The 25,466-nt window shown below is 47.6% G+C and overlaps 1 protein-coding gene across 3 annotated transcripts in view; it reads right to left on the reverse strand.

Annotated features, from left to right (window-relative positions):
* Positions 1-25,466, reverse strand: part of LOC119454373 (uncharacterized) — a 239,663-nt gene that overhangs the window by 177,122 nt on the left and 37,075 nt on the right. For all 3 annotated transcript variants that reach the window (XM_037716327.2, XM_049668408.1, XM_049668406.1), the window contains exons 4-6: positions 19,855-20,056; positions 14,069-14,172; positions 10,263-10,459 (exon numbers count right to left, since the gene is read on the reverse strand). In XM_037716327.2, the coding sequence (XP_037572255.2) occupies positions 10,263-10,459; positions 14,069-14,172; positions 19,855-20,056 (503 nt within the window). The remainder of the gene's footprint in view (positions 1-10,262; positions 10,460-14,068; positions 14,173-19,854; positions 20,057-25,466) is intronic.

Below are 25,466 nucleotides of genomic sequence, written 5' to 3' on the forward strand. Positions count from 1 at the left end.
CGCTGAACTCACTGGAACCTAAAAGTACCACAACTCTTTTCTCTTCGCCGCCGCGCCGCCGATTGGTCAGTTGCACTCGGGCGATCACTGTCCGCCATGTTGGCGCCGCGCCGGAGCGGACAAGCAGACAAAGGCATCGCTCGCACACGCCGCGCGTACGAGCCATCGGCGAGGTCGGAGTTTTTATTTTGTGTGATTTAGGGCATATGTAACTTTCGCAGATTTAAAATAAAACAAGACGAAAGGAAATGCCCGGGTGCTGCGCTCATGGGTGCAGCAACCACGGGTAGTCCAGGAAAGTGCTTTTCGCGATAGCAATTAAGTGGAAAGAGCGAGACAGCAATCACCTGCACCGAATAAAGCGCGACAATTTCACTCCCACTAGGTTAACTTGGTCATATCGCAAAGCTGAGAAGCTTCGCAGTATCACCGAACTGCGTAGCTGCCATAATGTGATCGAGACGCTTCTTCACGCGTTTGCTTTGTAGACGGCGTGGTTTGCCTGGCACAAACAAGGCGAGGAGATGCTCAGAAATATGCAGAACCGAGCAAAATGCTACTCAAAGAGCATCGGAATCAGGGCGGCTGTGTAAAAAATAACGTGCAGTGGGAAAACCACTGCAATAAATATCTATCGGCATGCCAATGTTGAACATTAAAATATACATTTTCTCGTGTGCTGTTTTCTGACTGCTTAAAACAACGGAATAGTGGCCCGGATAACTCTCTTCAAGGAAGTCATCAACTTCCTTGAAGACCATAACGTTATTTTGAAGTATCAGCACGGTTTTCGCAAGGGCTACTCATGCGAAACCCAACTAGCCGGATTTATTAACGACATACTCGCACTGATAGACGCTGGGTTTCAAGTTGACGTGATATTTTTAGATTTTTATAAGGCATTTGATCGTGTTCCACGCCACAGGCTATTACTTAAACTTTCACAGCTTAACATTCACCCTACTATAAGTGCATGGATCACCGATTTTCTCTCATCTAGAATTCAGTTTACATCAGTTAACAATTCTAACTCATCTTATTTATGCTGATGTTACGTCTGGAGTTCCACAAGGCAGCGTACTTGGACCTTTACTCTTTCTAATCTATACTAATGATTTACCCAGTTGCGTGTTGTCCAAAATCAGACTATTTGCAGATGATTGTGTACTTTATCGATGTGTAACAAGTAGCACTGATAATCACTTACTACAAACTGACCTGGAGGCAATAAGTGCATGGTGTTCTAATTGGTTAATGCCATTAAATATTTTCAAAAGTAAACTCTTGTTTTTCACCAATAGGCCACGAATTCCAACCACCTACTCCCTTAATAACAATGCTGTGGAACTCGCCACAACTTACAAGTACCTTGGCATCAATCTTCAGTCAAACTTATCATGGAATAATCATATTAATCATACCCTTGCCTCTTCTAACCGTACTCTCGGACTTATTAAACATAACTTAAATGTAGCCTAAATACTTGTTAAAAAACTAGCGTACACAACATTAATCCGTCCTAAACTAGAATACGCGTCTGCCATTTGGGATCCCGAACAAACTTATATCATCAGTAACATCGAAGCCTTGCAGAACCGTGCTGCGCTATTCATTTTTTCCAGATTATTCACGTTACACCGGCGTAACCTCGTTAAAGAATAAACTCAGTTGGACACCTTAGCACTTCGCCGTAAAATTTCTCGCCTAATACTTTTCCACAAGCTTTACCACTATCCATCACTACATGATGATTTCTTTCAGTCACCACCAGTTATTCACCACCAGATGAGTAATTCTCATTTCTTTCAGTCACCACCAGTTATTCACCACCAGATGAGTAATTCTCATCCCGAAACCAGGCCGCAGCCCAGGGATAGAAAACTTACGGCCCAAATCCCTCACATTCTGTCTAGGGAAGGTAGTTGAGCACGTGATCAATGACAGAATCTCTAAACACATCGAGGACGAGGGGTTGTTCCCCAATGACTTGTTCGGCTTTAGACCACACCTGTCTACGCAGGACGTCATGCTGATCATTAGGCACCCCGTATTAGAACGTGATACTAGAGACATCAGGGCCCTTCTTGGGCTTGACCTCGAAAAAGCCGTTGACAACGTAACCCACCATCACATTCTGGACTCCATCTCATGCCTCAACCTCGGAGAGAAGTTTCACAGCTTTGTTAGCTCCTTCCTTAAAGATAGAAAGGCCACCATCAAACTCGGCGATCTCAAATCGGAGCTTTACGAGCTTGGTACCGTTGGCACGCCACAGGGGTCGGTTGTTTCACCGCTTCTTTTCAATATTGCCATGTGCGAGCTCGCGACCGAGCTAGAACATCTAGGCTGTATCCGAAGCGCCATTTACGCTGACTACATCACCGTCTGGTGCACTGGAGGTTCGGACGGACAAGTCGAACGACCTCTACAGGAGTCAGTCGACTGCGTTGTTAGTCACATACAGAAAATGGGACTCAAACTCTCGATGTCAAAATCTGAACTTCTCCTGTATCGCCCAACTAAAAGGGGTCCAAAACCTAAAAATTGGAAGCCCTTATACGAGATCAATATCAGACTACACACGGCAGCTGGGAAAACGATCCTAAGAGTTGACTCTATCCGGGTTTTAGGCATGATTATCGAGGCCAACGGGCACAACGGTCGCACAATCAACAGACTAACTTCGCACGCGGAGGGAGTAATTAGACTAATTTCCAGGGTGTCCAACAATAGAGGAGGGCTCAAAGAAGACAACCTTCTGAGGATTTACCACGCGTGCCTAATGAGTCATGTAAACTACGTTGCACCTATGCACAAATGGCAAGTTCACGAGAGAACCAAACTAAACCCGCTCATTCGCAAGAGTATAAAGAGGGTCCTTGGCCTCCCGATGCATTCTAACACTGAGAGCCTCAGGAGTCAAGGTGTTCACAACACCCTAGAGGAAATCATTGAAGCGCAGCAGACGGCGCAGCTTGCTAGACTTTCGTCCGCCATTGCGGGGCGAAAGATCCTTGAAGGCGTCAACATCAATCCCATTTTTGCGATGGAACGCAACACGCAACTGCCAAATCACACGAGATCTTGCATTAAGGTTTCTCCACTGCCGAGGAACGTACACCCACCACACAATACAGGCAGAAGGTTGGCTAGGGCCTCCGCACTCCTGACACACGCACACACGTCGGACGCATGTTTCGTCGATGCCGCTCAATACGAATGTTCCGCTAGCAGCACCTCCCGTTTTGCGGCCGTCTCTATTGACACTAGAGCCGGGTACTTTCGGCCGCATCAATCAGTACCCCGTCGCCCGGTAAGGCAGAACAGCTAGCCCTAGCATTAGCGCTGCTAGATCCAAGCAAAACGGAAGTCTACACAGACTCGAGATCGGAAGCAAGAGCATTCGCATCTGGGGCCGTCTGTAAAGAAGTCGCCAAGATACTCGAAGGAAAAGTACTTGTTCACCACACCATCACCGGGTTACCGGCCCATGTAGGGTCGAAAGTAGGGGGGGGGGGGGTTGTCAGCGCCAACCAATTGGCCCATGCTCAGGCGCGAGGTCTTCCTTGCCGCACCGGGCTATCTGGGGCCGGTGCGCCGGGCGGGGCCCGCGACGGGTCTGGTCCGATCGTGGCGGAGACGGAAGCCCCCCGCTTTAGGGACATACTATTCACCTTTAACGAAGTCACAAAGCATTATCAACTTGCTCGCAGGGCATTTCCGTTGCCCCACCGAAATCTATCACGGCGTCAATCGGTTACGCTTAGGTTATTACAAACGCACTCGTATCCCAGCCTCTCGATCTATAGTCGCTTAGCGGAGGTCTCTCCTTCGTGTCCTGACTGCGGCGGATACAGTGATTTTAACCATATGCTCTGGGAGTGCCCCTCTTTACAGCACCACACGGATCAAGGGATCCCGCAAGACACATTTTATTTAATGATAAAGAGTCATGACTGGTCCGATCAACTCAAGGCAGTCTAGAAGGCCCACGATGCGGCGGTGAGGCTTGGCCTTCCCGTCCCGAAGTGGGAGCAGCCCGCGGTCCTGCCTCCATGAGAACGAGGGGTGACTACTTCAGGACGTCAATAAAGTTTACTACCTACCTACCTAACACCAGTTATCTTTCCACGTCGTGACCATCCATAAAAAGTCAAACGCATCAACTGCCAGTCATCCCATTATGCATATTAATTTCTTACCGCGCGCAATAACTGAGTGGAACGCCTTACCATCAGACATTGCCACGGAATCAGACTTGACTAAGTTTCAAGATTTAATTCGCTCACGACTTGTCAACTGATCTTACTATTATTATGTTGTGACTTTTACAGTGTTTCTGATGTTTGTTGCTAATTTGCTTTTCATTGCAGTTGCATTATGTTCTCCTAATATGTACTAATGTTTTCTCCGAAATAATTGTGACTTATTTTGTATATTACCTATGTTTCACTCTATTATTACTTTTGTTATATTGTCTTGTTTTTAATATGATGTATAATCTATGACCGGTGCCTGTGCGCCTGTGACCAACCCCCCCCCCCCCTCCCCATGTAATACCCTCATAATGAGGGCCTTGGGGGGTATTTTGAAAGAATAAATAATAAATACATAAATTAAACAATTTAGTATAGTCCTTAGATAGCTTCCCAACGAGTACAAAACTTATCGGGAAGGAGAACAAACGAAAGGCCGGCCTGTCGCTGGTCTCGCTGCATGCAATTTGGCACCTGTAAATATTTTACGATCGTACTTATCTGTACGGCTTCGCGCGCATAGAAGATGCACCATCTCATCTGTTATGTTAAGGTTGATGAAATCTGTCGATTTGCGATAATATAAACCGCTGAAAGCGAAGCTACATAGCTGAGCTGCTGCCGCCCGAGAGACGCGTTGGACCAACTCTGGTAACAACAGCGCAGTGTGCCTGCGCGCGCTCCGGCGGTTGCGGTACTTCCCAGGTTCCAGTCACTTTACCGACCTCGCGGCTGTATCTAGAAAGCCATCTGCGGCAAAGCCAGAGTCCGCCCTCCCTTTGTTTTGGCGGCTTAGATCGCGTTGATGTGAGCGCCGGCACGAAGTTCAATTCCGTCGCTGCTACTGCGGCGCTGACTCTATAACTGCAGCCTTTTCACAGCGAGTTTCCGCGGCAATCGAGTGACGGGCGTTCATGTTTGTTTGTGCTCGCGTGACACCATGCTTGTTAATTTACATGGTGTGCCTGTGTTGATAAGTTTGTAAGGCCGATGAAGTTACCATTGTAAAAGGTTTATTAGAGCTGGGAGCAGCGTATCCGCGACAGTCAAACGAGGACACAGCTTCCAAGCACGAGCGCTGTTGATGAGCAAGAGCGCTTGGCCCACTAGCGTCTGGACACACTACAGCCGTACTCACTAGCGTCTCTCTTCGCTTTAGTTACCGCGGGAGTGAAAAGGGAGCCGTCCGGCGACCTAACAGCTTGTCACGATGACCGGATCGTAGCATCTGCTCAGGCGCTCCACATGGACAATGTCTCCTCCACGACGGTGCAGGTCCGAAGACGGTTCAACTGGTTCGACTGCACACTTCACGGGAGACGCGCGTTCGACGATGTGGTAAGGGCATTCATACTTCGGAAGTAGTTTCGGTGAGAGGCCAGGGGTGGTGAATGGGACAGAGAGCCACACAAGCGCACCAGGAAGCAAGGTGACCGAGGAAGTGGAGTCACAGCGAAGTGAAGGCAAGTGCGAGGATCGCGGCATTCTTCACCATGCCTTGCCGCGCAAGAATAGGCGACCCCTGGGATGCATCGGGCCGGTAGGGTAAAATTGTGTAGGTGGTGTTTGACGGGTGCCGACCGTACAGTAAGAAAAAAGGGCGAAAAGCCAGTTGTGCTCTGAGTGGCGGTGTTATACGCGTAGGTTACGATTGGCACAATGGCGTCCCAGTTCATGTGGTCGGAGGCGACGTACATTGGAAGCACGTCGCCGAGCGTACGGCTGAAGCATTCTGTAAGGCCATTGGATTGAGGGAGGTAGCATTGTTTGTGCGATGAACAACGTGGCACTCTTTGAGAATGGCTTCAACTACTTCCGGCAGGAAGTCACCTGTGCGATCAATGAGCAATTCCTGTTGTGGACCATACCGCAGGATGAATCAGCGAAGTAGAAATGAGGAACCAGTTTCGGCGTATCGTGTAAGGTGATCGACTGCAACAATGGCCCAGCTGTTACCAGCTGATGTCAAAGGAAGTGGTCCATACAAATCGATTCCAATGCGCCCGAATGGCCGGGTAATTCAGGGTAGAGGCTGCAGATCAGCTGGCGACAGGACAGCTGGCGTAAAAAGTTCCGGCGTTGACAGTCGGGGCAGGAGAGAACTAACTTTTGAACGTAGTTGTACAGTCTGTTTCACACTTAGGGGAAATCTCGGAGCGCATTGCATCGCGATGCGGCGAGCGCTAGAGTCGGGCGCCGGAAGCAGCTCGCGCAGGCGCAGACGCTCGAGGCGCGTTATCTTGCGTCGAGCTGTCGACGCGATTGGCGGCCAGCCGCGTCGGGTTCAAGATAACGCGCCTCGAGCGTCTGCGCCTGCGCTAGCTGCTTCCTGCACCCGACTCCAGCGCTCGCCGCATCGCGATGCAATGCGCTCCGAGATTTCCCCTAAGTGTGAAACAGACTGTACATCCCTCGGCAGTAGTAGCGCTATCCAAGGCGCTGGTAGGTTTTCAAAACTCCCGAGTGTGCGCACTGTCGATCGGCATGAAAGGATGCGCATATTTCGGAGCGCAGACTGCTGGGAACTACTAACAACCACTCGCGGCCGTCGGCGGTATAACTGCGTCGGTGAAGCAGGTCGTCGCGAACCGCGATTGCCGAGCCTGACGACGCAACGTGCGAGTGATTGACTGAGATGATGGATCAACGAGCAAGTCTATGATCGAGGCAATTCACGGGTCATTGCGCTGGTGAGAAGTGATAGTCTCAAGGTCGATGGAAGAAACAGCCAGGTGGGATAGTGAGCAGTAGGCATTGCCGTTAGGCAACGGAGAGCGTGAGAGGGCGTCGGCGTCAGAATGTTGGCGTCTATTGCAATACCGCACGCGGATATCGTGGTCCTGCAGGCGAAGTGCCCAGTGGGCAAGACGACCTGGAGGATCTTTCAATTACGACAGCCAGTATAGTGCAGGGTGGTCCGTGACGACATCAAATGGGCGGCCATACAAATCAGACCGGAACTTGGTAAGAGCCCACATGATCTCCAGACATTCTTTTTCCGTGACATCATAATTGGTCTCGGCTTTCGTAAGGGTACGACTTGCGTAGGCCACGCAAGTCGGAATTCCAGGAAAGCCAGGTTGGCGCTGCCCAAGGACAGCGCCGAGGCGTACACCGCTGGCATCTGTCTGCAGATCTGTGGGGGCCGTCGGGTCGTAGTGGCACAATATTGGGGGAGACGTCAGTAAACGACGAAGATTTGCGAACGCCTCCTCGCACTCTGACGACCCCGAATAAATGGGTCCGTTGCTTCCAAGGAGCTTCGTCAGGGACAATATGATGGTGACGAAACTTCGAATGAAGCGTCGGAAGTAGAAACCCAAACTTTCAAAACTTCGCAGTTCTTTGGTGGCCGTAGGCCTACGGAATTCGGCGACGGCACAAAGTTTGGCTGGATCGGGGAGAATTCCATCCTTGAAGACGACGTAACAAAGTATCGTTAGCTGCCGCGCTGCAAATAGGCACTTCTGTAAATTTAGTTGTGGGCCAGCGTTTCTCAAACACGTCGGAGGCATTTAAAGTGCATGGAGAAGTCCGGAGCAAAAGTAACGACGTCGTCAAGGTAGCACAAACACCTGTGCCATTTCAAGCCACACAGAACGGTATCCATCATGCCCTCAAAAGCTGCTGGTGCATTACAAAGTCCAAACAGCATGATGGTAAATTCATATAAGCCGTCGAGCGTGACAAAGGCGGTCTCCGGTGGATCGTCATCTGCCACGGGTACTTAACAATACCCTGAGCGTAGATCAAGAGATGAAAAAATTCTGCTGCTTCTGGGCTGTCAATAGCGTCGTCGATTCGCGGAAGCAGGCAAACGTCCTTGCGAGTGATATTGTTGAGGCACCGATAGTTCACACAGAACCGTACAGAACCGTCTTTATTCGCAACAAGGACAACGGGAGATGCCCATGGACTGTGAGGAGGTCAGAACACTTCGCGGCGGAGCATATAGGCCACTTGTTCAATAATCACACGACGTTCTGTAGCAGATAAATGATATGGGCGTTGTGTCCGCGATGGCGATTGTGAGCCAGTGCCGATGAGGTGTGTAACTGCCGACGTCCGACCCAGGGAAGCTGGCCCGACATCGTAACAAGAACGAAATTCTTGCAAGATGCACAGAAGCTGAGATAGCTGGCCTAGTGTGAGGTCATCGGCAATAGAATAATCGAACACATACTCGTATGGGGGCAATGGGCCAGACGTAAAAAGAGAACCAAGCGTACTGTCACGGGCACAATATGTGGCTTCGGGCACGACAATAATTTGCACGTCTTCGATAGCTTCGACATTGCCAAGGCATTCGCCTCTTAGCAACATCACATGGTACTGAAACGGGTTACAAAAAATATAACGCTGGAGCCCCGTGGACGCTCGCCGTTTAAAAAGGCAGCAGTAGACTTCTTCATGTGTAAAATGGTCAGACGGAGAAAGTAGTGCGATGGCGTCGGACAGGCTGTTGCAGTGCATAGGAGCAACCATTGACGAGTTGGGAGGAACGTTGGTGTCGTGTGTGACGAGTAGCTTGTTCGGAAGAGAAGCATTGTCAGCGAGCGTTAAATCTGAGAGCGGCGACATTTCTAGTTCGGCCCGTGCGCAATGAATGACGGCATTGAATTCCGCGTAGCTGAGTGGTGCAGTCACAGGGATCTGTTGGGGCCTGTACAAGACTTCAGCGTAGCTGCGAGGCGCCGCCGCAGAAACATGCTAGCGGCGATCAGGCAAAACCTCTTTTAGTTCTTGTGCGATGGCGCGGCGGAGCGCAGGAACACAACTTGACGTTGACTCTTGTACCTGTTGCGGCTGTGCAAAGGCCATCAAGGAGATCTGGCGTGCAATTTCCTAGCGCACGAACGCCTTCATTTCTTCCAGCAACACTGACTGCTCAGAAATATCCGTCAAGCCAGCAAGTTGTTCGTCGCGTGATGTAGAGCGACGGGTGAACGACCGCTGCCTGCGTATTTCCGCGTAACTTTGGCACATTGTAATTATCTCTGCCATAGTGCAAGGATTTTTGGCAAGCAGCATGGTAAAGGCATCGCCTTCTATGCCTTTCATAGCATTCCTGATCTTATCAGACTCAGAAATGGTCGCGTTAACTTTCTTGCATAAGCCCAGGATGTCTTCGATGTAACTGGTGAATGATTGACCCCTTTGCTGAGCGCGTTCCCGCAAACGCTGTTCGGCGAGCAGCTTACGAATAGCAGGGCGATCAAAAACATCCACAAAGGATGTCTTGAAGTCTGACCAGGTCGGAAAATCTGTTTCATGATTGTTGTACCATAAGTTGGCCACACCCACGAGGTAGAATAACACGTTGTTCAGCTTTCCTGCTTCGTCCCATTTATTGTGTGCGCGTACCCGGTCATGGGTCGTTAGCCAGTCCTCAACGTTGGTGTCATCAACGCCTGTGAAGATAGCAGGGTCCCCGTTGCGAGGCACACCAGAGCATGGTGCCGGTGCAGGGGGAGGCACTTGCTGGGATGCTTCTTCAGGTATGGTCGACGGTACGGTGCTGGATCGAAGTTCCAGGTTGCGGGTTTTGAGGGCGCAGTATCTCCACCAATTTTCAAGGGTTTATTAGAACTCGCAGCAGCGCAGCGGCGACAGTCAAACGAGGACACAGCTTCGAAGCACGAGCGCCGTTGCCGAGCAAGAACACTGTGCCCACGAGCGTCTGGACCCACTAGAGCCGGACCCACTAGCGTCTCTGTTCGTTACGCTATCCTTACTATGCATAGCTGTCCACTAATTTGTTACCACAATGGATGCTTCGCCTTTCGAGTGAAGCTGCGCCTTCTTTTTTTTATTACTGGTCAAATCGATCGCCTCGCGTCTCTGTCTGGGTCCCTGCTGGTCGAGCTCCTGACCACTAGACCCACCCTACCACTACGGCTTTGGGTGCAGCAGTTGTGATATATGGTAGCTTCCAAATTTCATATACGAGCAGCAACGCCAGAAAGACTGAATTCCCCAGAGGAGTCTCCTTTAATTGATACTTACTGCATTCCGGATGGTTTCTGGAGAAATCGCTCCTCCGCGATTTCAACGCTTTTGTTTTGACCAGTTGTTCCAGAGGTGTACGACATGACAAGGATGCGTCCTGGACACCTTCTCACCTCTTGGTAATTCTCTTCAGTGTATGTGTCGAAATTAGAAATTGAAATAAATCCAGGCACGTCACCAACAGCAAAATATGTCTGAAAAGTAAGTTTGTAGAAGTATTAGTAATGGTATCTTTATTTCTATCCTGAATATACATACACAAGAAAAGGGACATAAGCAAATAACGTTTTACAGGTGTACATGCCCGACAAAGTAATCTTGTGTTAGATTCATTACGCTTTCCCTAACGAACTAACCTATTCTTTGATGAAGAATGGTATTGGCTAAATGTCCTTTGCATTCGTATGTTAAAACAATAAAGATGCATTTTCTTAAGGCTAAATCGGCCAGGATTGGCAATTACGTTCGCTCTTTGGCTCAAGATATGATAATTAATGCGTTACCTGACATGTTTTACGCCATGGAAACATCGGGAAGTGTATATGAAAAGCTTCAAAACACTAATCCAACGCTTTGATCTTGTTAAAGCGACGGGTTGATGCGGCCGTATTCACAGGGTGCACGTTAAGGATGCCGCGCTGAGTCACCCTATAAACCGTGTTCATTAAAATGGTCTGACTATGTTTTATGAGACGTCCATTAAACCACAGAGCATCTCTCTTGACAAGGACAAAAGGAAATCGGTCCCAAATATGGTTTGGCCGGCTTCACAGGTCGATATAAGTGCGCTGCTGACTTTGTAACATTTACAACTTGTGACGAAGCAAGTTTTAAGGAGAAACTGGTGCAGTATTTCGCAATCTTGGAATGACCTATTTTCTTTTCCTTTCTGTTTAAACATCGATCAATCAGAGGCCGACAGTTAAAATAAGCTGAGCCCGGAAGCGTCTGAGACGAAGACGAAGTACCAATTGAAAATAAATTGGTCCTTGCAGATAACAGTTAATGTGCCTACACTTATGAAGTATTTCAACTGTATAACCATGATAAACTGAGTATTGTCGCTGGAGCTATCATAGAATATATACCATAGATGCTTTATTGAACAGTTCGCGCGAAAAAATTGGCATTGAGGGGTTACTAAAGCAGTCTTTGTAGAATCAAAGCGGTAATCACTGCAATCAGTTTATGTATGCATTAGAAGAATTGACGTTCGTTTGTTTACATACATTTATTGCTATTCGTTTAGTTACGACTGTTTTTGGCTGTTTTGAACATTGCATGCCAAAGATGTCGCCGCTATGAGACGATTCGTTCCGTAGCCACGACATTGTGGAGTAACAGTCATTGAGTTCCAGCTTATCTCTAGGTCGTTGTCTGCATTTTTATCTCTGCTTTTCTTGTCTACAGATTATAACACATCTTCGCGGTACACCTGACAGCAACATCAAGAAAGAGGTCTTGTGCGACATAGAATGAACGCTTCTTAAGTCGATGTCTATTTCAGAGCCTGAAGTCCGTCGCTACATGAAGTATGAAGTAGGCCAGAACCTTCTTGCAACTTTAGTTGAAACTGCCCAGCCGGCTTCGAACACAAACTCAAAGTTGAGATGCCCCTTGTCTAGTGGCTTTTCGATAGTTGAGACTATTAGGAAAAAAGAAAGGGTTACGAGTGGGTAAAGCGAATGTTTATCTTTTAGTCGTGGTGTGGGCTACATGTCTTTCCTCGCGATGCCGATCTCGGCGAATGGCTTGAAGGAAATAATATACCGCTTCTCCCACGGCATTTCACCGTAACAAAAATATTTTGTAGCATAGTAGTTTAAACTATTACGCTCCTCTACGATAATCGATCGCTCGACGGGTTTCCAAGCATACACTACCCCAGCCGAAGGTGATGTGACTACGACGGCATGATAATAGGACAATGATTCTGAAATGATGAAGGCGCTGTAACGAAGTCAGAGTGATACCGATGGCGTAAGGATAGTAGGGATGACGACGACAGTATGACGAGAGTTCAACGATGAAACTTAAATGAAAACTATGCAATGACCAACGACTGCACGTTAATGTCTGTATGACGACGACGCAATGACATCGATGACAAGACCACGTCGGCATAATCGTGATGGAATGACGACACGTGAATACGATGGAATGAAAGAGAAGAAATGACTTCGATAGAAAGATGAATGTGGTACGATGACGACGACCACATGATGAAAATTGGAAGGCGACGAGTGCATTACTATGATGGCCTCAGTGGCGCACCGACCGGGGGTGATTCGGGGGTTGTAACCCCCCCCCCCCTGAGGCCTACATAACCCCCCCTTTTATTTAACCCCTTTTCTTTCCTTGCGCATTTGAGTACTGCAACAGCATTTGAGTACTGCAACCGGCAGTCATCTGCACACTCGCCAAAAGTGCATTTTTTTATAATTTCCCGTAAGGAAATTGAAATTATTGATGTTTAGATGGTATTGGCAAACCGTCAAACGCCCCCCCCCCCCTCCCCTGGCAGAGATCCTGGGTGCGCTACTGGGTGGCCTGTTGATCGCTATGTCGCGATGTCTGTATGACGATGCCAACGGCGTGAAGAAGGCAGCTTGACGGCGTGACTACTGTAGAGCGAGAATCCGATGACGACGATGGCACGCAGTCGCTTGACGACATATCCAGCAGAACATACCCACGGACACTAGACGGCATACACTGCGGGATCGGCCCACCACTGCCCACGGCACCTACGGCACGGAACTGAGCAACCAGTTAAAAAATTGAAGTGCTTTAAAATACCGAATGTCATTTTACTTTCCTCTGATTCATTGAAGCCAATTTGACGACATTGATATTCCTTGGCCGATAATGTGTGTAAATATGTTTAAATGGAAGGCCTATATGTACAAAGAGGAGCCGTTCCGTATCAAGTGAGATAGGAGCAGGCAACTAGCCAAGAGACCCTCGTATGCTACCTCCGGGAATGACGACTGCTAAATTCGAGGCCTTCGCTATTCAATGCGCAGTAATGGGCTAAACGAAAGAGCTTAATTAGTTCTTAGGCACAACCATATAAAAAGACCTAGAAGAACCACAGAAAGCATAGTCGAAATGTATTATTTGTAATTGATGTAGAGACCGTCTGAGGGCTTCGAACTTTGCAATGTTTATGACATGTGGTAGGATAAGCGGTTTATTCACTAAATTATTGCTCCTAAGCTCACATACCACGTTACACCTGCTGCTAAAATAAATTTAAAGATTTGCTTCCATGGCTTTGAGCAGTGATGACTAATACTGCCCGGGCTCTTGTTGGGCACCTGCTAAAATGCCCAACAAAGTTGCCCGATTGATAGTCGCTACAGAATCTTATTCGCCAAAGCTCCATACGCGTCATGCGGTAGATGTGCATTTAACTTCCACCTTTGACAGGAAAAATTTTCTTCCACTTTCATTTGTCTTTACCTAATTATTTGCACATTTCAAATAAAAATAACAAATAATTTCACTGGCCTTTCCCTGGCTTCATTTTCTGTGTTTTCTTTTGACTGTAAGTAACAAAAGATTGAGCTAATCCGATACGTTCTTTCTTCTTGCTAATTAGAACCTGTGTGTGCAAAACCACTCGGGCACAAGTAATGTTGCAAACAACTTGGTTTTCTTCAAGCGTAGATCCAGTGCATATATTTGATAGAGTTGCCCGTCACAGCCTATCTGTTTTACGTAAGCATAATTTTTCCGCAAGTGCATTATGTAAACTGGTACCGTTAAATCTGCAAACAGAAAAAGACGACAAAAATTACCTTTATGCTATTTCCTTGGTCTTTAGGACTGAACTTGAAGGAATGGTGAAGGTCAGTCACCACATGTGTAGCGTCACAGTTTTTCATGTGCTGTTGAACCTCTCCTTGGGCGAGAAAAAGCAACGAATAAATACTTTTTTCCACATTCGCAAAATGAGATTTCGGATTACTGTTGCGTTTTTTGAAGATCTCCCAAAGCTATTTTTAATGGTGCAGTTCTAAGCCCGATGTGTTCCACTGCTCCCGCACATCAAAATTAGGGTTCGTAAAAAGGAACTTTCTGCGTCCGAGTGTTTTCAGGTAAAATTTTTAAGCGCATGTTGCTAAGGAAGTCATAGTAAATTTTGGTAATATGTAATTTTTACAGTTAACATCAAGATGTTCTGCACAGAAGTATACATTTTATTTATTAAGGCGAAAGCCTTATATGTTTCATGGAGAGGTCTCCGTTTCAAGGTCCTTTCAAAAGCGCGTCGTCGATACGAAATGGTCTTCTTAGAATAAGAGGCAATAATGCGCATAAAACCGCGATTCAGGGTGGAAGGATGATTAAACAAGTGAACTGAAGTGATAATGGGTATACAGCGGTGAAGGAGTTGAAAAAAAAGTGAATTGATGGTGAATTAAAGGGGTTTTGTTGGTTAATAGAGTCAAACGAAAGGTAATGATGAGTTAGAGCGAACTATATTCAAGTTCCCCCACTGCACCTCCCATTTCGGAGGCAACCACCTGCCTCACTCCTCTCCACCTCGCATCTGCTATGCTGCGGGATGCTATGTTTATACCACGGTGGAAGAACATTTAGGTGTTGACACTGCGCGCGAGCGAGCGTCCAGATTATGTTCGGACGCGCGCGGGCGCACCGAGTAGCTCCGCGGTGAGCAGATAGATGGCGCCGCGGCCAGCGGTCCCAGCTTAGCGGTACCGGCGGCTTGGCATTCCTCTGCCTCCGCTAAATTTTCGTTCATAGTGGCGCCAGTAAAACTCAAAGCGCGAAGGAAATTCGTTATTTCAGATTAAGGTGATAAATGTACCAGGCTGAATGCTTTGCTAACATGAATGTATATTGTGCAGAGTGTGAATGACGTGAACACGGATCGATCGGGCAGCACTCAACGCCCACTCACATTCCGCTCACGCGCACATTTTGTTGCGGCCGATCTAGTCATGCATACAAGCATAAAAAAAGTGTAAGCCCGCGTGCTACCCCTCGATCAGAAGAAAATAGTGACTGCACCGCAAAATTCAAACTCAGAAAACCGTTCAAGCATCGTCACGCGAATTCAGTGTGGGCGTAATAAAATTTAAGAAATGAAACGGCGCAAGCTTGCGATATGCAACGCACTAGAGCAAAGTGGGTGTTCATGGCTAGAACCTATGATGAGAAAGCACATAGCTATGTAAAGAAATCTTTCAAAAGATAATTTATCAAGCGGGACCAATACAGGTGTTTTATCTTGTATTACGATATCACCAATACAGGTTACTCGTGAAAACCTTTTTTATTTCAATTCCACTTAACATAGACTGTGTATATTATTAATTTGGCTTTCGTCGCTTGGGGAGCGAGTGACTCTTGCAGGATCTTAAGAGGTGACTTTGTTTTTTCTTAAATTGCATATGATAATGTGCCAATGCAAGCATATTTGACAATGCATGCTACAGCCTGTCCACAAATACACTTATACCCAGCACACAATAATCTCATAGACTTTTTATTTTTTATTTTGCAAAGACAGAATAATAAAAAATTGTGCATGAAGCAGTTCGATAATTTTAATAGAGGATAGCTTTCCCAGAAGCTTACGCTCTCATACACTCCCACAATGCAAAAATGTTGAATAAAAACATGCAAGCGTGTCATATACACCGCACGCGAATTGTAAAAAACAATCAGTATCCAGGATGGCACAAATTTGAAAATCAGGCGCACATCTGCACAGAAAACCGCAGTATTATACAGGGTGCACAAAAATTTAAAAACATGTAAATGTCACGTAGCTGAACAGAACCAAGGTAATGTTGTTTTCCGTCCCTTGGAGATATTGAGATTATTTTTTACATTCGGTCTAATTACATGATTAGTCTTAATTATTTAATCAACTTCTCAAATATTATAATTATATTAAAAGTTTCAATCAGAAAATTGGAGAGCAACATGAAAGACTCCCGATACAGCTTTCTATTACTCAATACACGCTACGTAGAAGTGTTTTTCCGAGCGTGAAAGAAGCCCACGAATACACGCAAAGTGCCTCGAGGCAATTTTGAGTCTATTCACGGGTTTCTTTCACGCTCGGAAAACACTTTTATGTATCACGTCTTGAGCACCAGAAAGCTGTATCGGGAACTTTCATGTTGCTGTGCAATTCTCTCGTTCACACTTTTTTTATCTAATTATTGCATTAGAAAAGTTGATTAATCAGTTATGAAAATAATTATCTAATAAGGCGGAATGCAAAAAAATAATCTGAGTATCTCCAAGAGACGAGAGACAACATTGCCTGGCTTCTGTCCAGCTATGTGACATTTTCATATTTTTAAATCTTGGTGCATGATAGTTAAGACACCCAGTATATATCTTATACAAGCAGCAAAATTTGCACAGACTTTTGTGGCACACAGCAGTTTTTGAGGCACACAGGAGGTTCTCTCTTCCGCAGCGGCTTTCGAGGTTTATTTGACCGTGTGAGGTTCTTTGGACAGTTCGGAAATTAGGTGGGAACTGTATTTGCAGACAGAACAGGGCTCTTTGGCGCGTCAAGTAGCACCATTTTATCGAGCTCCGCGTAATATGCCGTCGATATCATATCTTCTGAAAAATGTTCGGTGTAGAAATGGTCAGTAGGCATTAGAGTTCGGTCTGCCCTCAGATTTACATGGCGCCACTGCTCTAGACGACCGCTGTCGGATGGCGCTTTGAATAGAGGCACACGCTCCGCACAGGTTCGGTATCCAGAATTGCAGTTCGTGACGAAGCACTTTCTCCCCATTTCAAACTCCCAGAAGGCGGCTTAAACCTTGGTCGAGGGCCCGTGGCGACAATACACAAGCACAAGACGATGAAAGGCGCGTGAACAAAAAGTGTGCCTTCAAAACAGCACGGCCGCACATGCAAACACAAAGCGCACAAAGACAGCGAAACACGCGACTTCCCGCTGAGGCTGGGACCGCATACCGCAGCGCCCTCTACGACAGCGCCGAACCAGCTGCAACCAAGCCGAACATAATCTGGACGCGAGCGAGCGGCGCTTTCGCGTGCTTTGGGGGGAGAGTGTCAGCACCTCTCCTTATTCTTACACCGTGGTTTATATACTGTGCTTTCTCTCTCTCTCTGAGCTCTCTCTTTCACCTAGCTCGTCGAAGCTATCGCACAGCTGGTATGGGGTATGGCGCTTTGTGCTTACGCCACGAAATTTTTCGACCAACGAGAGGTATACAGCTTCGCTGTAAAAGAAGCGCGTGATAGCGCCACTATTTCAGCGCTCCCAGACGACCGACGAAGAAACAAAATGCGCTGGTCTTTGCAGCGCTGTTCGGGAAGGGCTAGCGGCCGCAATTAAGATATGGGCCAGCAACTCTTGCTAGTAATATGTGATCGCGAACGAATAGAACGTGACAACTGCATTCTCCTTCCCGATTAAACAGTTCTGCGGCCAACATTTATGGAAGGCCGAGCTTTTTCTTCCTTTTTTTATTACTTTCTGTGTTCGCGCTTCATTCCAAACGTGGAGAGAATGATATGTTTATGCAAAGTCACGTCGAAACGCGACATACCTTCATCACCGCTGCTCGCTCAGTGCGTCCGATCGCGACGTTGCACGCTGGTGAGTCTCGAAAAAAGGCCTACAAGTAATGTTTCCTGATCGCTCCTCTGAGGGCACTGGAATAGTGGCGCTATCACACGGTTATTTTTTACATTACGCGGGCTTTCTTTAAGGACCATTACGAGAAGATCCATCAATGGTACTTAGTTGCAAACACTTCAGCCGGCTGTTTTCAAATGTGATAAACAACTTTCATATTGGCAGTTTCTAGCTCAAGCCAATATTTAAAAAGTTGGGCAATTAGTTTGCTCTAATTATTTGACAGCTCGTTCCCGCCCACTAGTACACTCCGTCCTATTTAATAGCTGGATTGCATTAGCTGAGACACTCCGTATATGAATACGACTTCTGCAAAGTCTTTGTAAACATTGTAACAAATTCACTTCAGATATAAATTATTATATCCTAATCCTTCGCGAACGAATGCTATGACGGATGCAGTTTATATCAGCTGCGATATGCGATTTTTGGGCCCAGTTATTGATTTGTAAACTTCATGGTTTGGTGTTTAAGAAAATTATCAATTTCCGGCAATTTTTCGGAAAAGTATAGGGCCCACATAAATATGTTGCTTCCAGCCGTCGCTAGCATTAAACGCTTTCGCGTAAGTGTCACAAATGTCATTTAAATCACTTCATTGGTTGTCTGAAAAAAGGATTTCTGCGTTTTACATGTGTTGGATAGATGGCATCGTAGTTAGCCCCGAGCTAAAGCTTTCTCTTATAATGTGAACGAGCTTCTTGAAATCCTGTAGAGCTCACTCAGTTCTTGCGTCCATTTTAATGGAATGTGTTTGAATATACTTTTGTTTTTCATCTTGCTTTATGAATTACATAATTCTTTCATTGTGTTCTTTAATCTTTCACTATTCCTATTTATTTTTTATTTTATCATACCCTCTAATCATCTGCCATAGTATGTTGGTACCTTTCTAAGGTATAGTCTGTATTTATCACAAAGATATTTCTCTCTCTCCTTAGCTATCTCTATGATACTAGTAAAATAGCCTAAACAGGCATAAACAGATCGATCGTTGAAGCCCGGTGAAAATTTGCTTTATTAATTTGCCTGCACAGGAAACTACACTGCACTGCACAGGAAGCTACACGATATGAATTCAGCCATTATCATTTATATAAGAGCGCTTCGTTGTCTTGGACATGTATGGACAGGATTGGATATGACAGGACAGGATACTGAACAGAATTAATTACTCATCTTATTCGGTATAGTATCCGTGCACGTGCGGGCTTCCAACACGAAGCAGAGTGTTACACTGCCAATATTATTGCGATAGCGATTATATCGACTTTCCAGGCGGACACTATAGACACTCCAGGCAAATTTCAGCGGTCGTCGACGCCGTGATGTTCCGCATAAAGTCCAAGTGCGAACATATCGCGGCCGCACTCGTCGCTCCAGGCGCGACGGCTGAGTACCGCTGCGCGTGTCCAACTTGGTGCCAACCTGCGTTGGGTTCGAGGGCTAGCCGGCCGGATTTAGCACATGGCTTCGTGTGTGCTGTGTTCTCGAGTGCCTTGTCCACATTGAAACACCAAGAGGAATTCGCTTGCTGCTGCCGGCGCTCTTCATCACACCAGCTTTCTGGCAGCGAGTGTCCGCGGCCATAGATTGACATTTGCTAGTCTTTGTGTGTGCGCGCGTGACAACGTGCTTGTTAATTTAGTTTGTAAGCGAATTGTTACAGAAGTTTATGCAGCTGATAATGCTATTAACCTTACTTCGTATAGCTGTCTAACACTTTGATATCGCAATCAGGGCTTCGCCTGTCGGCGGAAACTGGCTTTTTTTTGTGAATAAGCAACTGCGAAGGTTGCAGCTGGTACTGCTTAACACTTACATCTATAGACAAGGTTTATTGACTTTTTTACATGCGATAAGTGCTTCTGTAGCCATTTGCTGTTTGTTTTCCTTGTAGTTTTGCTAGTCATACATTACCTTTTTTGTATTCTGGATCACTCAGGACAACGGTAGCCCCGGCAATGCCGATGCTGTAGAGCGCCACAAAACCTTCGATGCTGTTTCCGAAATGACAGTAGACTTTGTCACCAGGACCAACGTTGTGAGCTTGAAGCATGGCGGCGCAGCAACGAAATTTCTTCAGTAGTTCTTTATAGGTCACGCTCCTCTCTCCATCGGTCTGAGTGAGAGATACATGGATGAATCAGAGGAAGGGTGGGGAATTTTAGAATTGAACACGCTGCGGTAAACTGCAACAAACTAGTGGTCAAGTTAGGACATAAGTGCGTTTGCAGCTGTCCAAGCACTATAGCATACTGTAGCTGATACACCAATAAAATGGCATGGTCACTATGTGCTTGTAGCAGGGGTATGTAAAAAGCTTCACAACGTCGCTTCCATCAGAATTATTGACAAGCATGCAACCACATAGGATTTAGTCTCCACTCTCTGGGGCCAAAATGCTGGTAAGTAGCCTATGTAAATAAGTTAAAATAATGAAGAACACTTTGTGCAGTGAATTCTACAAAGAGGGAGAAAGTGACTTAAAACCCGAAAACTGGCAATATGTGTTAGCATCGCTCTCACAATAAATAAGAATGTGAAAGGAATTTAGTTACGGTGAGTGATACGTAACATTCTGGAAAAGAAAACCACGTCAACTCTATGTACGGGACGCCAACACACTAAATATATCGATAAGGATGTGTATCAAAACCCGCCCGGCGCATTTGCTCTGTGAATACGGTATTGTGCTGCAGCGCATAAGAGCCGTAGTTTCGATGTTCGGCTACTGCAGCTGAACTCCAATGGAAGCGGAATGCAAAAGAACTGGTGCACTGAACTTTGGACACACGTTATCGAAACACAGGTGATCACAATGGTTTCAGCTTGTTGTAAGAGGGTCTGTTATACCAGTTTCGTGTTCTTAAATGGCTTTTTCATGCCGCAGATCGCCGCTTTCTTGAATTCCATTCAATTTAAAACAGTTACTACACCTGCTTGGGACATGTGCATTTCCTTGTCAGATTTTGTTGGTGCTCTGTGTGCATATGTGCACCGCTGCTATAGCACGAGTGCACGTCAGCACTAGACTGCAGTCGTCACTCCTCGTCCTTGGTAAGCTGGCGCTTGTGCGGATGTTCAGGTTCTACAGAGAGATCGACGGTACTACCACCGCTTAAAAATATATAGAAATGCATACTGCTCTTCAGTTGGTCCGCCAGTGCCTTGGTGGATGTCCGCTAGGGTTGCGTTTTCATATTTGTGCAGGTAGGCAATCTTTAGGATTCAGACTGCTTGACGATCAATTCCTGCTGTTTCCGGACCCTCTTTGCTATTAGGGGCGAAGCTCCTTAGGGTGTGGGTCGTTCCCTCCTCTGTAGTAGTAGTAGTAGTAGTAGTAGTAGTAGTAGTAGTATGTAGCCACCTGTAGTTTTATGAAGTGTTCACTAGATGGCGTCCCGGTTCCGCTTCCACTGCCGGTTCCACTTCCGGCTCCGGTTCCACTTCCGGTTCCGGTTCCACTTCCGGTTCCGGTACCACTTTGCGCGCGTTCGGTGCGAACGCGGGCAAAACGCCGACGGCGTCGACAACAGTTCTGCGCGTTGCTGGTGCGGCTGCATGTCCAAGTTTATACAGCTGATAAAACTACCTTGAGTCTCTCGTTGCCGACGCGCGCTCTCTTTATCTCTCGTCCGTAGCTGTGGTTTACCCGAATGATCCCCCGGTGCTTCGCCCACTCATCATCATTCACTTCGTGGATATGCTGTGATTTTTTTATCTTTCTCATTCTGCCTGCGGCATCTAAAAATGTAGTTTATTTCGGCAGACATTTGAGTCCAACTACGCCCCGAACAGCGTAAAAAATGTTCGTGCAACTGCAGGTTGGTCAGTCTCGAAGTTGTCAAGCTATAACTGCCCCAACATTTAGGCCATGCATTATGCATAGGAAATGTTACAGCAAAGATGTTTATGGGCAGCGTTCGATGCATTTTTCGTGTGCAAAAAATGTGGGCCGATCTTAGTGAGAGTGCAGAAAGGGACCAAACCCAATGGCAAATACCCCTGTAGATTCCGGAGGGGGCCTTCGAAACCTGTAACGCGCCCTTGAACTACCCTTGTCACATCTCGCACCCAAAGAGGTTTCAGGAACACGGGTAACAACAAGTACTACGATCGGATCTTAGGACAAAAGGCTGACCCCTGTAAGCCATGTCTACGGTCGCACCGCCCTCTCTTTGTCGGCATTCCAACCGCTTGTGTGCCTAGTTTCCTGCCGCTCTCCCTTGTCGCGGCACCGCCGCGCGTTTATATATGAGAAGGTGCCGTTCTCTATTTTGAATTTCAATTCTCACGTCGTAATGTGGAGGCAGCGTGTAGCGCGCACTCCCGGCGACGATTGCATTCTCGTGTCTATTCCTTCCGTCGCTCATCGTAGCGACGTTGCTCCTGGGTAGTCCTGACTATACGCGGCCTCCCTATTCTGCTTCACGTTTGTGTCGCGTGCTAAATAACTTTGCTGGTCATCCACCTTCGCAGAGTAGAATGACTCACGATTTTTAAACTAAACTCGAGTGTCTCCCTTCAAGGAATAGCGACGCTATCCTGCGCCTAAATAAATTAGAAAAAACCGAAACTAACCTCAACGCATCATAGAAAAGCGTCACGAAAAAAAATTTGCTTTGAAAACTGGGCGACAAGAAAACACCGCGCAATCCACGCCTTGAAACGCTTGTGGCCTCTGTCACCGACCTTCGGTGCACCAGTACAGGCAACGATTACGAAGGTATAAAGCGCTCTCATAGACTCCGTGCTCGAAGGCAGGGCAGTGCAAAGAGTTCTACTCGAGCTGTTACACCACAGAACTCAAGCTGGAATACTGAAAACTCGCAGAACTTTAAGAACAATGTTATATTCAGTAATGAGTATATTGTTACACACCAGGTGTTTAGCACAGAAGAAGACGAATCCAGCTGATGATCGCGTTTCGAGAGCGGTCCCGAGGAAGCCTGGCAAACGTCGTTCTTCTCTTCCACCTTTCTTCCACCTGGTTATTTGCGCGGCATCTCTGGTTTATCGCAATAGCTCGTGAGATTTCCCCCGCTGGCAGACGTAGCCCGCCGGACGAGAAAGTCATCTCGTGGATTGCAACGCCGGAGACGCGCGACGTGTGTCATTTTAGCCTTGGCCGAGCGTCGTCCACTGCTCGTGAGACACGCAATGCGATAGTTCACTTCGCTGAGGAGTTCCAGAATTACGTAGGAACCGACGTAGTGGGCGACAAACTAACACCATCTACGCTTCCGCCACGCCGTCCAGAGCCACACAAGGTCACCAGGATCGAGGTAAACATGGTGGTGACGCCCATCATTGCGTGTGTTGCACCTGTCCTGCGGTGCCGGGGTGCGTAGCCTAGCGCGGTTTCCCACTTCTTCCACTCGACAGAGGATCTCATCGATTTATTCGTTCTCATGAGTGAAGTAGGGAAATATGGTGTTGAGGGTGGAGCGCCGCGGACGAGCATAACGAAGGAAAAATGGCGAGTATGCAGTAGTCTCGTGTCTCACGGTGTTGATGGCATAGGCAAGATACTGTCCCAATTCTTGTGTGCCCAATCGATGTACATGGACAGCACATTGGCAAGCGTTCTGTTGGTGCGCTCGACCAGACCATTAATTCGTGGATGGTAGGGCGTAGAATCGCAGAAGCTGCATAAACACAGAAGAAACCAGATGAATGATTTCTCCAACGTAGTGAGAGGCCGCTAGGGGGCTAGAGTGTGCGGAAGCGGTTCGTATCAGCTCCGCCAATTTCTAGTTCCTGTGCCCAGCTAAGTCCTTCTTAGGACCCACCAAGGCGCTCAACGGATCCAGGAAGGTACACGGACCCTAACCGCTACCATCTTTTGGATGTGCCCTGTGATCTCCGAGAACTATCCGGTGAAGACGTCTCTGGCAGCCACGCCGCTGCGCTAAGCCTCGCCTCGTCGAGGCGAGCCTCGCCGGCGCGCCGCGTTCCTCACTCCCCTACAACCATGGAGGACCTAGTGGAAGGAGAGACCATTTCCCCGCAGGACTATCACCCTGGTGAGTGGCAAACTGTGCTCCACGCTTATCGAAATCGGGCCCCGGCTTCAAATTCGTCCCCCAAACCCAACTGAACGGCCTCGGTTCAAGCTAAGCCAAACGCCAGCAACGCCGGTGCGCCGACCGACGCTGCGTCTGTTGCCATTCCAGCCGCGTTCAAGGAGACGCCAAACGCCAGCAACGCCAGCAACGCCGGTGCGCCGACCGACGCTGCGTCTGTTACCATTCCAGCCGCGTCCAAGGAGACGCCACAGCTGCTACGCACGACGCGTGCGGTCGTAGAAAAAAGTAAACAACTCGCGGCGTTGCCGGTGGGAACGATCCGAGTTGTTTTTCGCCCGCGAGGTGGGCTCTCCCTGGACAAGCTTCCAGCTCCAAGTCTCCTGCAGGCATTGCGTACCTCACCCAGCTGCTCAGTGATGGGTGAACTGTACATCAGAGTCCATCCCACAAACAATACGTTCATGGTGGCGACGGTAGCGGAGGCAACAGCTCTCGCTTTAGTGAAAATACAGGAAATCACTATAGATGGGAAGAAATACCCGGTAGCCGCGTACATCGCGGCCCCTCCAGCGGCAGTAAAAGGTGTGATTTACCGAGCATACTGGAATGAAACACCAGAACAAATCCTAAATGACTTGCGGCATCGCAACCCGGAGGCCGACATCATAGCGGCCCGTCGCATGGGGAAAACGGCATCAATTCTAATAACCTTTGCATCTGGTCCCGTACCCCACACCATTAAATATATGTGTGTGGTACACAGCTGCACCAAGTACAAGGGCAGCCCTGATGCCTGTACGAACTGCCGGAAACCTGGTCACAGGTACGATGTATGCCCTCTTCCAAAAACTGGGCTCTGCCCGCGGTGTGGCGAGAAGCACGAAACGCAAGAGGACCCTTGCAAGCCAAAATGCATTCTTTGTGGTGGGGACCACCTCACCGGTACAGGCTCATGCAAGGCTAGGACCCCCCAGCCTCGAAGACAGACAGTGAGGAAACCCAAGACAGCAGTGCCCACGGCGAAGGACTTCCCACCCCTAGCGCCTCATCAAGATCGTCAGCGAGCCTGGAATAAACCCACCAGTACACCCCCAACTTCACTGCGGGAGGAAGAAATAGCACACCTGCGGGAAGAGGTAAGGCACCTCAGGGCAGTCGTTAACTCTATCCCTTCCACCCTCCCATCCCCTCCGTTACCAACACCCCAACGCTCCACACCCCCTCCCCAAAAGAAACGCCGGCAAGACGACACTCCAGACATAGATTCCAAATTAAAAGACTTTGCCCAACAGTTAGAAGCCAATATTCTGGCTAAAACTCAAAATTACATTGAAGCCACCATCACTAAGCTTACAGAAACGATTATTAGTCAGGTAACCACCGCCATTCTTCAACAAATTCCACAAATAATTGCTGGAATGTCTTCACATACGCCAGCCGGTAACCCCATAGCACCTCCCATCCTTCGCCCGCCCACCCTCCAGCATGGCCTTGCTGACG

This window comes from Dermacentor silvarum, chromosome 5 (assembly GCF_013339745.2).
Source record: "Dermacentor silvarum isolate Dsil-2018 chromosome 5, BIME_Dsil_1.4, whole genome shotgun sequence".
NCBI lineage: Eukaryota > Metazoa > Arthropoda > Arachnida > Ixodida > Ixodidae > Dermacentor > Dermacentor silvarum.